Raw genomic sequence first — 12,347 nt, forward strand, 5'->3', positions numbered from 1 at the left:
CTTTCCAGTGTGTTCTGCAGCAGTGTCCTATCTGTGGTTTGTTTAGCGGAGACTTTCCCTAGTTTATAAAAACGCTATATGTGGGCCAGGCGCGGAGGCTCACGTCTGTAACCCCAGCACTTTAGCAGGCTGAGGCGGGTGGATCACTTGAGGTCAGGAGTTCAAGACCAGCCTGGTCAACATGGTGAAACCCCGTCATTACTAAAAACACAAAAGTTAGCCGGGCGTGGTGACACGTGTCTGTAATCCCAGCTACTTGGGAGGCTGAGGCAGGAGAACTGCTTGAACCCAGGAGGTGGAGGTTGCAGTGAGCAGAGATTGCGCCACTGCACTCCAGCCTGGACGACAGAGTAAAACTCCGCCTCAGCAAAAAAAAAAAAAAAAAAAAAAAAGCTAGATATGATTCTCTTATTTGTAAAAGAGATAATCTTTATAGCAAAGATCCAGTGTTGCTTTCTAAATCTTAGCAGACAAAAAAAAAAAAAAAAAAAAAATTAAAGAAACTGATTTATGACGTCCTTATAAGCAAATCACATCTTCTACATAAGAGAAGAAAAAAATGAGTATTTTTGTGTAGTAGGAAGACAGAAAAATTCTTCCCCAGTTAAAAGAGAGACCTATCTTTTGAAGCGCTACAGAAACTTTCAAAAATACAACGAAACTGTATTTAATTTTAAAAGTAAACTGAGTCCTTAAAGCATATTTGCGGGTAGACGACCTAAAGGAAACAGTGATGGAGCTCCATGAACTTAAACAGGGCAATGTTGTCAAAGCTCCAAAATCGCCAGGGATAGGTCCAATTAAAGTACCATCCAATGAAAACATATCTCCAAGTTTGAAGGGTGTTACAAAACTGAGTTAGAAACAAAGTCAAATAAAAAGTGAAAGCAAAACTAGGAAATTTGGGAAAATTAAACGGGGAGGAATTTTAACATGGATCTTGTTTAGCCTCCAAATTGTGTATTCTTTTCCTCTTCATGGGACACAACAAATTCTGCAATGTAAGCATTCGAGACTTTAAATTCTGTTGGAAAAAGTAGAGTCACGCAGGAAACCCAAGTCACCATTCATCCTACCCATGAAAGAGAAACCAGCAAAGCCAGAAAGCATGCGTGGCCAGGCCAATGCAGGAGAGCACAAAATCAATTACAGAAAACTTTAATTTCTTCATCAAAGGTGCCTCGTCAGCTAGCAGAGAACTACAGCATCGTCAGGATATCAACAAGACGTCCAAGGTAACAGAAACCACCAAAAAGCAAGCACGTCTTTCGTTTGGCACATGGACAGTTTATTTTCATGTTGGCATCTGTTAAAAATTCAGTCCAATAAAAGCGGCTTTGCCATGTGTGTGTGCCACGGTTACATACCATGCCACCTTTGCGGTGTGTCCACTCAGAAATACAGGCAGAGGCGCTTCTCTTCACAAATAGGTGTCACATCCCCATTTGGAGAGAAAAATAGATTAAAAAAATATATTCTCGTTACATTTAACTATGTTCAGTGTTTATCTGCCTGCCTTCCTCTCTTCACAACATGAACTGCTTTGAGGAAGACAGAAACTAATGGCCCGTTCAAGGCTTTAACCCAGGCCCCCCGCGTGGCACCAGCTGTGCTGTTAGGTTAACTGGCAAAACTGCTCCCTGTCGGATACTTGGAGCCGGGCACAGCAACCTCTAAGCTGTCCCCATCCACCCCACACCCTCCTCTCCGCTGCTGACTGCTCCTGAAACTTACACCACCTATCACTGGGCAAACGAGAGTGCGGAGAGGGGTCAGACTGAGCACCCAGACGGCAGATGGGGGCAGAAGGTCCAGTCATTCCTTACACAAATCTTTTAAGTTTTAGCTGCAAAAGTCTGCTTCAGTGCTGAGGACAAAGACAATGTATGTATGTCACTATGTGCTGGAGAAGCAGAGAAACTACTTTTTAAGGTTTTCGACCCAGGTCTCACCTGAGGTATCTGAACCTGATCTTACATTTACCATGTTCATGGTGCTTTGCAATTTTTACTGTTAGATACAAAATCTTATTTGAACTGTGCAATTTATCCATGATCCTCATCTCACAAATAGTCCAAGGATACAAAACTAGTTAGTGATAAAGCTTGTACCTAAACCCAGATCTTCTGATTCTAAAGTCCCTGCAGATTAAAATGAGAAGGTACAACATGAGGCCCTGGAGTTCTGAAACTGACAAGGCCATGGTCCCTTCACTCGCAGAGTTCTAGAGTCTGGAAGACAGTTCAACTGCGAATCAACTGTAATCCCAGCTGTTAATGGGTCACCAATGATGTACACATCTGGGCTGCTTCAGAGGGCGCCTAGCCCACAGGGGCAGCACCGTGACTGGTTATGCTTCCTTCCTTTGTTCACCCAACAAACGCTGACTCAAACACCTTAAGAGCCAGGCTGAGGATCTGAAGAATTAGGACAAGACACACAGGTAAGAAGACCCACAGGGCTGGTAAGGGTGCGGCTGAGGTGGGATGGCTGCAGAAGTGTTCCAGTTGGAGAGAAGAGTTTATATAAAGATTCCAAGAGGTTCAGTGTGGCAGGTGTTTGAGAGAGAAAGCAGTGTGATGACAAGGAGGCCAGCAAAGGAGGCTGGGGCTGGATAAGGACAGGCCCTTGACCACACAGGTCAGTGCACCTTTATCCAAGGCACAGGCAAGTGACTAAAGGCACAGATGGTGAGGAATGATATGCTCTCATTGGTCTGTGGAGGTGGAATATGATCTCAAGGGCATGAGGCTGGGGACAGGAGGAACAGCGAAGAGGCTGTGAGGTTAACTAGGTGTCTGGACTAGAGTGGTGACAGTGGGTACGGAGAAGGGGTGTGTGGAAACCTCTACTGGGGAAGAGTTGGTGGAACTTGACTAATTAGTTTGGGGCAGATGGGGGAGAAAAACGCATCAAGGATGGCTTCTGAATTTTTGGTTTTGGAAAAAGACAATGGTTTTTCACTGAGACAGAAAAAACACAAAAGGAACAGGAAAAAGTGTTGTTATAAATCAATGAATTTACCTAAGATCCAGATGTTCTCAAATACTTTCAATGAAGAGTAATGAGCCAATTACAAATGAGTATTAAGTACTAAAAGCCCACTTTAATTTGTAATTCAAAAAATTACTGTATATAACAAAAGTAACAAAATATGCTTCTTTTAAAATGTTCTAAAATTTCCACTGATGATTCCTCAGTGAATATAAATGGACTCTTATTGTGTGTGACATTTGTTTTCCCAGCCTTGAGATGCACCTATTTCTGGACAGCAGGTTTAAAAGGAACTTAATGATAAACCTAACACAAGTGCTGGGCCATGACTGCCTTCGTCACTGACTAGCTTTGGCTTGGTCCACAGTCTCGCACAAAGGCAGAGTTCTGAGGCTGAAGAAATTAGAAGTAGCTTTCCAAAGTGGTGCCGAGATATTCTCTTTTGTATAAAGCCTCCCATTTGAGTTTATTTTCATCTTTCACACATCACAAAGAAGGGATCTTCAATTAAGAGCAGAGGCTAAATTAATTGCATCTGGGGGTGAGGGTAGATTATTGTTGATGCCCTACCAGAGTGATCTATAAACTTACACAGCATACATTAGGAAAACGATGCATTTACTCTTTAAGACTAGGAAGGTAGATTAAGAGAACATTTTCTGACAACCAGTATATCTTATGAAACATCTCAGCATCTGCAGATTTACTGTCACACTTACAACTGGGAATCCAATAGAAAGAGGAACAAAATGATTTCTGTAGTTTGCAAAAACAGAAAAAAGTATCAAACCCCACTTCCAGCTCCTTAACAATTATCTGGGTGGTCTCCTTCATTTCAGTACTGACTTGTTAATCTATTCCTGAATATTAAGGAATTAGGTCAATTAAGATATTCAAGAGTCATTTTCAAATTAAAAAAATAACTTTTGGTAAAAATATCACCATGAAACTAGTTGACAACAATAAAAAAATTTCGGCCAGGCACGGTGGCTCATGCCTATAATCCCAGCACTTTGGGAGGCCAAGGCGGGCAGATCACAAGGTTAAGAGATCGAGACCATCCTGGCTAACACGGTGAAACCCCGTCTCTACTAAAAATACAAAAAATTAACCTGGCGTGATGGTGGGCGCCTGTGGTCCCAGCTACTTGGGAGGCTGAGGCAGGAGAATGGCGTGAACCCGGGAGGCGGAGCTTGCAGTGAGCTGAGATCCCACCACTGCACTCCGGCCTGGGTGACAGAGAGAGACTCCGTCTCAACATACATACATACATACATACATACATACATACATACATAAAAATTGTACTTATTTTTATCTAAATGCCCCTGGGTCATAAAGAGCATGGTTGGGGTTGGGGAGGGGCCTCAGCACAATCCATTTAGTGCCAGGCTCCAGGTGCAAGGGCTGTGGCCCATACTGACACCCACTGTAGGGCTGTGCAGTCATGGAAATGCATCTGGGAAGAAAGGGGCAGTGGGGAGCAGCAGCGGTAGCTTTAATCTTGTGTAAGATCCAAATACTAACAGTGAGTTCACAGGGACAAACACTATGTTACAGCAAATGACATACAGTATTTATCGGTAAAATTGTAAGCTTTCTTAATTCCACAACAGTAAAGATTTTCTAGTTTGGTTGTCCTGTGCTATGAGAGGGTGAGAGAGCTGGATGGCTTTAGTTGTCCAGCTCAGTCTCTGTTGAGCATCTGTGAAGCCCTAGTCTGCTGCCGATATGGGGGTCCCTGGCAGGCGATGAACACCGAGGGCCATGCAGGCCCTGGGGAAGCTCAGTCCAACTCATAGGAAGACGATGAATTCATTCTCTTCTTCCCCTGATTGCATGAAAAGGTAAGAGAAGGATTTGCCCCCAGCCAAAAGATGTGCCCTATGTAAACAGAATGTGACTCGAAATTTGATGAGGAATTCTATTCAGACTTTGTAAAGAAGCTAAAATATACCATTAATTTGTGGGAATAAAATTATACCAAGGCAGTTAACATTTGGGGTTAATAACAGAAGCAGCATATAAAAAATGAAGACATATTGAATAATGAAATATTCAATAATGAAGACTGTTCGGTCTAGATAAAATAAGTTTGAAACCTCAGACTTTTGAAGTATAGAAATTTTGATTCACCTTTTGTGGCAATATGCAAAAAGAACCTCTAAATGCCTGATCAAACCCCATCTGCTACACACTTTGCTGGGTAATGGCACTGTCTGTATCTATAAAAGTGCAGCTACTGATAAATATTACTCTGCGAACATCAGATTCCAAAGATGAGATTTTTGTGATTCTGCTGACAAACAGCTGTCAAGATCCCTATGTTTGGCTGGACAAAATACCAGAGGCTTAGAACAACACAACATTTTGTTATCTATTTTCTCTATAGAACTATAGAGAAATGTATAGAACTATAGAGAAAATACACAACTCGCCCAGCTCACCTAATGTTGATGCCACCGATAAGCAAAAGCCAATTTCAATCAGGTACAGCGTGCTTTGACTACAACTCCTCTTTTTCAACAGTGGAGAGGAAAAGCCAGTCCTTGTGTAGGTTGGAAGATGGGCAGCAATGAAGGCTGGGGGCTGTTATTCCGTAATTCTGGAAGATTTCACCCAGGATGCTTGCAGCACCGATCTGATGGCCACACAACGGTGCCAGAGAACTGCCTCCAGCAACAGAATACATTTCCTCGTGCCTCACAGTCCTGGAGCAGCATCCATTCTGCTCACATCCATGTCCGAAAGGGGAAGTTCTTAGGGGTTCTGCTTCGGCATATCTCAAGGACTAATTAAATCCTGATTACTACCTTCTAATTATTCAAATACTGTGGGATTACACTAGGAAAGTCCCTGCTGGCTCACGAGATGAAAAGGGTTAAATAACCTGTGTTGGTTTTGGGAATCCAGATCTAGTTCAGACCTTCAGAAAATCGCCGGTATTAACATGAATGTTTAACTAGACACCACTGTGAAATTAAAAGGGAATTCAATTAGAAGGTTTTCGAAAAATTAATTCTGACCTCTCTACATCTGTCCAAATAAATAAGCTTTCTTTCAGCATTTTCACCTAATTGCTAATCCAATAAACTAGAAGGGCATTTGTTAGTTTCATTAAGCTTAGCGTGTCATTGGGGTTAAAAATGTGGTAACTTTAATGTTAATAATTATTATACTTATTTATCTACTCAGATGACTATTCCGTATTCCCTCCAAGACTTCCTGAGAAAGAGGACAACCTATTACTAAGCCGTTTCCTATTGTTCTTTTCGAATTTCAAGACATATAAAGATTAAGAAATAAGGATAAAACAAATGTAAACTTGTCACCTACAATTTTTGTAAGATCCATTTCAGTATTTTAAGGTTATCTGAACTGTTCCTCCAATGCCTTAGGTGGCCTAATTTACACTGCTTGATTTTTTGGCAAGGTGACTTAGTAACAATTCTGTATATTGCCATATGAGATCTACAGAGAGGTTTAAAATAAAAACCAATGACAAATATGTTACTACAGAATACTAAACTGAGGTTTTGACCATTTTTCTTTAAAATTCATACAAGTAATGAAGAAGTAAAGACCAAAAAATTTGAACTAATTTTCTTTATTTAGTTAAAAAGAAGTTCCGCTGGGCACAGTGGCTCACGCATGTAATCCTAGCACTTTGGGAGGCCGAGGCAGGCGGATCACGAGGTCAGGAGATCAAGACCATCCTGGCTAACATGGTGAATAAATACAAAAAAATTAGCCGGGCGTGGTGGCGGGCGCCTGTAGTCCCAGCTGCTCGGGAGGCTGAGGCAGGAGAATGGTGTGAACCTGGGAGGTGGAGCTTGCAGTGAGCCGAGATCCCGCCACTGCACTCCGGCCTGGGCGACAGAGCAAGACTCTGTTTCAAAAAAAACCCAAAAACCCAAAACAAACAAACAAAAAAAAACCCCAAAAAATAAAACCCTTCCAGCAGCACAATACTAAATCAAGTTTTATACTGGAAAACAGAAGAAAATGTAGAGGAAGCAACACTATGTAAGAGAGTAAAGGGCCCAGTAAACATCTAAAGTTTTCCCTCCATTTGTAACCTATGATGCCATGTCTATATTTACTTGCACAAATACCTTTTATACATAGAAAATATCAAACTGTAGAAACTCACAGTTCTTTTCATCTATGTACCATGTGGGGAAATGGATTTGTGACTGATGTCCTGTGACAAAACTCAATACCAAAACCACTAGATAAAATGGGCACCGAAAAAGTGATGAGGTGGGGACAGGGACTGCAGGTTTACAAAGGACTGCTGTCAGGAAATCCGGGCACTTCACTGACCTTGCTGTCACCAGAGGTTTGTAGAACCTCTGAAACACAGGGTACATGGTTTATCAACACATGCCCTTCCTGAATGGGAACACAGGACCAAGTAGAGAAGAAAGATCAGAGCAAGGGTTCAGCTTCTTGAGACTGGGGGGACTTAGGCTCCAGGGCAGTGTTGCCAGCATCACTGCCCCATGAGGACTTGGAGGGAGGACTCAGAAAACTGCACCTCCAGAGAGAAGTAGGCTGCATCATCTCTCACTCTCCATCATCTCTTGTCTCTGTGCAAATTGTTTCTAGATTCCTTGCCATTAAAGAAAATGTTATCTCCTGTGGGTACATTAAAGAAAGTAGGTATGCAGTGGAATATTAGTGTTATTATCATAATCTTATTTATTAAAACAAATTAAGTGTAAAAAGAACTGTTCAATGTGGTTATTTTAGCACTCAGCAGTAGAGAAGCAATGTCATTATCTTTTCTATCCGGGTCTATGGTTCCCGTGATATACCTTTTTCTTTTTTTTTTTTTGGAGACAGAGTCTTGCTCTGTTGACCAGGCTGGAGTGCAGTGGCGTGATCTCAGTTCACTGCAGCCTTGGCTCACTGCAAACTCTGCCTCCCGGGTTCCAGTGATTCTCCTGCCTCAGCCTCCCGAGTAGCTGGGACTACAGGCGCACACCACCATGCTCGGCTAATTTTTTTGTGTTTTTTGTAGAGATGGGGTTTCACCATGTTGGCCAGGCCGGTCTCTAATTCCTGACCTCAAGTGATCCGCCCGCCTCAGCCTCCCAAAGTGCTGGGATTACAGGTGTGAGCCACCATGCCCAGCCTGACATACTTTTTTTTTAAAAAAGACGCTAACTCACTAATGTATTTCTTGGCCTGTTTCTTTCAGCACTTCCCTAAACAGGGCGGGTATATATCAATTGTAGGAGTATAAACAAAGTTAAGTTACTTTCCAATATGGGGGGATCAATTTTAGGGAATTTCTTAGTAAGAGTTTTGTTAGATTTACTTTCCATTGTGTATGCTGCTGGTACATACCAAATGATGGTCCAACAAACATATGGTTTTATTATTGTATGAAAGCATTAAAGTGACTGTCATTTGCCATTTAAACACCTGATCAAGTGGCATTTGATCAAAGGTTATTAGGAGCTAACATTTTTTCCTAAATTTTAACACATAATAAAGCCATTTTCGCTAGAGCCTTGCTACCCAGTGCTGGAGGGAATTTCACTCATGTGAGGCAAAACATCTTCTAACATAACAGTCATTTTAAAATAGGAAGTTTTCCTTTTCAGGGTGTTGCCTAACCAACAGATACACACAAAAGGGAATGCACACAGTGATACAGCTTGGCTTTGTGTCCCCACCCAAATCTCATGTTGAATTGTGATCCCAAATGTTGGAGGTGGGCCCTGGTGGGAGGTGACTGGGTCATGGGGGTGGTTTCTAATGGTCTAGCATCACCCCCCTAGTGCTATCTCATGAGAACTCACGAGATCTGGTTGTTTAAAAGTGTGTAGCACCTCCCCTTTCGCTCTCTTCCTCTTGCTCCTGCCATGTGAGATGTGCTACATTTACCTTCACCTTCCACCATGACTGGAAGTTTCCATAGGCCTCCCACAGCCTGCAGGACTACGAGTCAGCTAAATCTCTTTTCTTTATAAAGGACCCAGTCTCCAGTAGTTCTTTATAGCTGTGTGCAAACAAACTATAACAATATAATAATGTCTCTTCAGAGGAGGTCTAGAGATCACATTCATAAAAATCAATTCACATTTAGCAACTTATATAATTTATATTTACTATTTGAAAGAAATGGTCATGGCCAGGTGCGGTGGCTCACGCCTGTGATCCCAGCACTTTGGGAGGCCGAGGCGGGTAGATTACCCGAGGTCAGGAGTTCGAGACCAGCCTGACCAACATGGAGAAACCTCCATCTCTACTGAAATACAAAATCAGCTGGGCGTGGTGGCACATGCCTATAATCCCAGCTACTTGGGAGGCTGAGGCAGGAGAATTGCTGGAACCCAGGAGGCAGAGGCTGCAGTGAGCCGAGAATGCGCCATTGCACTCCAGCCTGGGCAACAAGAGCGAAACTCCGTCTCAAAAAAAAAAAAAAAGGAAGTGGTCATTATAACCACCCAGATTGTTATGTATCTGGTATCAGTTACCCAAACTACACTACATATAATAAAGGCAATCAAAGAAAAACAATAATCATATTAACATGGTAATTTCCATACAATAGTACCACTAAAAAGCCTAGAATTTGCCTTGAAAGTGTGTTAATTTAAGCTCAAAGTTTGATTTAGCTCAGTTTCCTAATTGTCGTCCTGTTTTTCACATCTGGCTTTCTACACTGCCCAATTTCCCAAGCACGTATCTGTTGGAAAAGGTTGGGAAAGACATTGTTCAAGGAGAGGGTTTCTCTTTTCTTTCTTTCTTCTTTCTTTTCTTTCTTCTTAGTAATACAGGTTAAAATTTTAAGACTTTCAAATAAGGGACCTCTTACCCTATAACACTTGTTAAAATAGGAAGAACTGTGAGAGTGATGTTACAGGGTTATGGGGTGAGTCTTCATCTCAGTTCTCTGCCTGACCTGAGCAGGCACCCAGTGCAGGACAATTTCCTTTTTCCCCACAGTGACCCAACCATACAACACAGGTGCAACTCACAACCCAAAACAGGATTTTAGTCAGAGTCACGCTTGCTTGGCACCAGCACACTATGAACTTCTATAATGCCTTCAAGATGACCGGAGCCACATGAGTTAATACAGATCAAGCAATTTATAGAGACGATATGGGATGAAAGGATGATTTACAGCAGGTCACAGTAGAGAATTTAGGGAAACAAATGCACATATTCACACAATTATTAAAATCTATTTTTATTTTTTTGAGACAGGGTCTCACTCTGTCGCTCAGGGTGGAGTGCAGTGAGTGGTGTGATCGCAGCTCATTGCAACCTCGACCTCCATGGGCTCAGGTGATTCTCCCACCTCGAAAACCTATTATTGCACCATTAGAAGGCAGTGGTTCTCAGGTACGGTCCTCAAGTCACCAGCATCAGCAATATCTGAGAACTTGCCAAAAATGGAGGTTTTAAATGTCCCAATTCAAACCTTCTGAATTGGAAACTTGGGGGTGGGGCCTAGGAATCTCTTTTAACAAGTCCTCCAGATGATTCTCACATACTCTAAAGTTTAAAAACCATGAACTATTCCATTATTAAAACATTATATTATCAACTACACCTTACACTATAATAAAAAGTTAAATATGTAATGGTATTCGAAAACGAAAAATTCATTTTATCCCACTGAAACATTTCAATTCAACACAAATGATGTGTAGATAAAACAAATCTATCTTTTCATTGACATTACTTTCTAAACATGCTGCTGAGTTTTTAACATGTAAAATAACTTAAACCTCATAATTCTAATCAGAAATCATAATTCTAATCAGAAGCAAATCATCATCTCTACAACTCATATACAAAAAGTTATCAACAGCAGGAGCTCAGTACATATTAGCTGCCAAGGTGGGAACTTCTGGCCTCCAGGCCTGTGTGAGAGAGGAGGGGAGTGGAGGACAGTGGTATTTCTCTCTTTTGGTATGGGATGGAGCAGGCGAGCCTTGCCCCACAGCAAGGGAAGTGACCTGCCACTGCACCAGGGGTGCACAGGTAGGCTTCTTGTACCTCCTCAGTACACCAATCTGGATTAAAACCACCACAAAGAGTAGCTTTACTGCTTCAAGTGAGAATGAAGACAGAGGTAACTATGGGTGGGCCCAAGGTCTCTGCAAGGCCGTAAGAAACGCATGGCAGGGATGACAGGCAGGACTGAGCTCAGGGTCAAGAGCACTAGCAGATGTGGGGCCACTTCTCTCCAAAGGTTTCAGAAAAGCCCATATTCTTTTTCTCTGGGACTGGCACTAACTAGCTCCTGAGAATAAGGGAAGTCACACCTAACCTCTATACTCCTCAGTTGCTTTAGGTGACCGGGGCCATAGAAAGTTTTAGGTCTGCCCCAGTTCTAAGATTTTACCATTGATTAAGACAGGGTCTTGCTCTGGGTTTAAAATCTTACAATTAAATATCAGGAAATAACCAGTATTAACACACACAACCCCTCACCCCCAACCCACGTACATACGCATTGGGACTGATACCCCAGTTGAGTCATTCACAGTTATTTTTACACAACTAGATCAAATACCAGACTACAGTCACATGTGAACCGTGCTTCATGGTGCTATGTGGACACACACATTCTTAGGGCCTTGAACTGTAGTTTGACAAAGCTTCACCCAACCTGCAAGAAAGCATTCTCCCTCCGCTCCATATTTATTGGAAGGGTTTTTGTTTGTTTCTTCCATCTGATAAGAAAACATAACATCCTTTCAAAAAAGTCATGATAAGGAGGTGCACAGGTAAGCAAACTCACGTAAGCCTTATCGCCTGAAAGCACTATAGGCATGTAAGACATGAACTGGAGACGAACCTCTTTCCTGTGGCATTGGTGACTGGCTCAAGGCGGGATGGGAACTGGATTCTGACTGGCTCCCGGGTGGCTGCGGAGGCATCTGACTACCTGTAAAACACAGGAGGGGAAGTGGAGATGGGGGAACCCTTTGCATTAATAGTGCAGTCATGCAAAACCAAGACACATTTAATTTTTATGATCACAAAAGGTATAGCCCCATTAAAAAAAGACATAGCTCAGAGTGTAATAGTTCATCTTTTCCCTGGGAAACAAAGAGTAAACATGAATAAACATATTTAGCTACACACCTGCTGAAAAGCTGTTACTGAATGAGTTCCTAAACTCATATATGAATCAATCTGTAGCTGAAATTTTTTGACACACACTTTTTCAAGGCATTTCAGAAAATGTAGGGCCATTGGGCCAAACTCATCTTCCTGACTCTTACGTGAGTTTCCAGGTGGGCAGGCATGCAGAGTGGCCGACAATTACTCGTGGTAATATCCAATCAATACAGTAATATCAATAGACTTCTAAAAAA

General features: G+C 42.1%; 1 protein-coding gene across 8 annotated transcripts in view; it reads right to left on the reverse strand.

The window, feature by feature from the left end:
• Nucleotides 1–12,347, reverse strand: part of ARID1B (AT-rich interaction domain 1B) — a 445,627-nt gene that overhangs the window by 92,883 nt on the left and 340,397 nt on the right. For all 8 annotated transcript variants that reach the window (XM_050786686.1, XM_050786683.1, XM_050786680.1 and 5 more), the window contains one exon: nt 11,825–11,914. In XM_050786686.1, coding sequence (XP_050642643.1) covers nt 11,825–11,914 — 90 coding nt within the window. The remainder of the gene's footprint in view (nt 1–11,824; nt 11,915–12,347) is intronic.

The sequence above is a fragment of the Macaca thibetana genome, chromosome 4, assembly GCF_024542745.1.
Source record: "Macaca thibetana thibetana isolate TM-01 chromosome 4, ASM2454274v1, whole genome shotgun sequence".
In the NCBI taxonomy this organism is placed as follows: Eukaryota; Metazoa; Chordata; class Mammalia; order Primates; family Cercopithecidae; genus Macaca; species Macaca thibetana.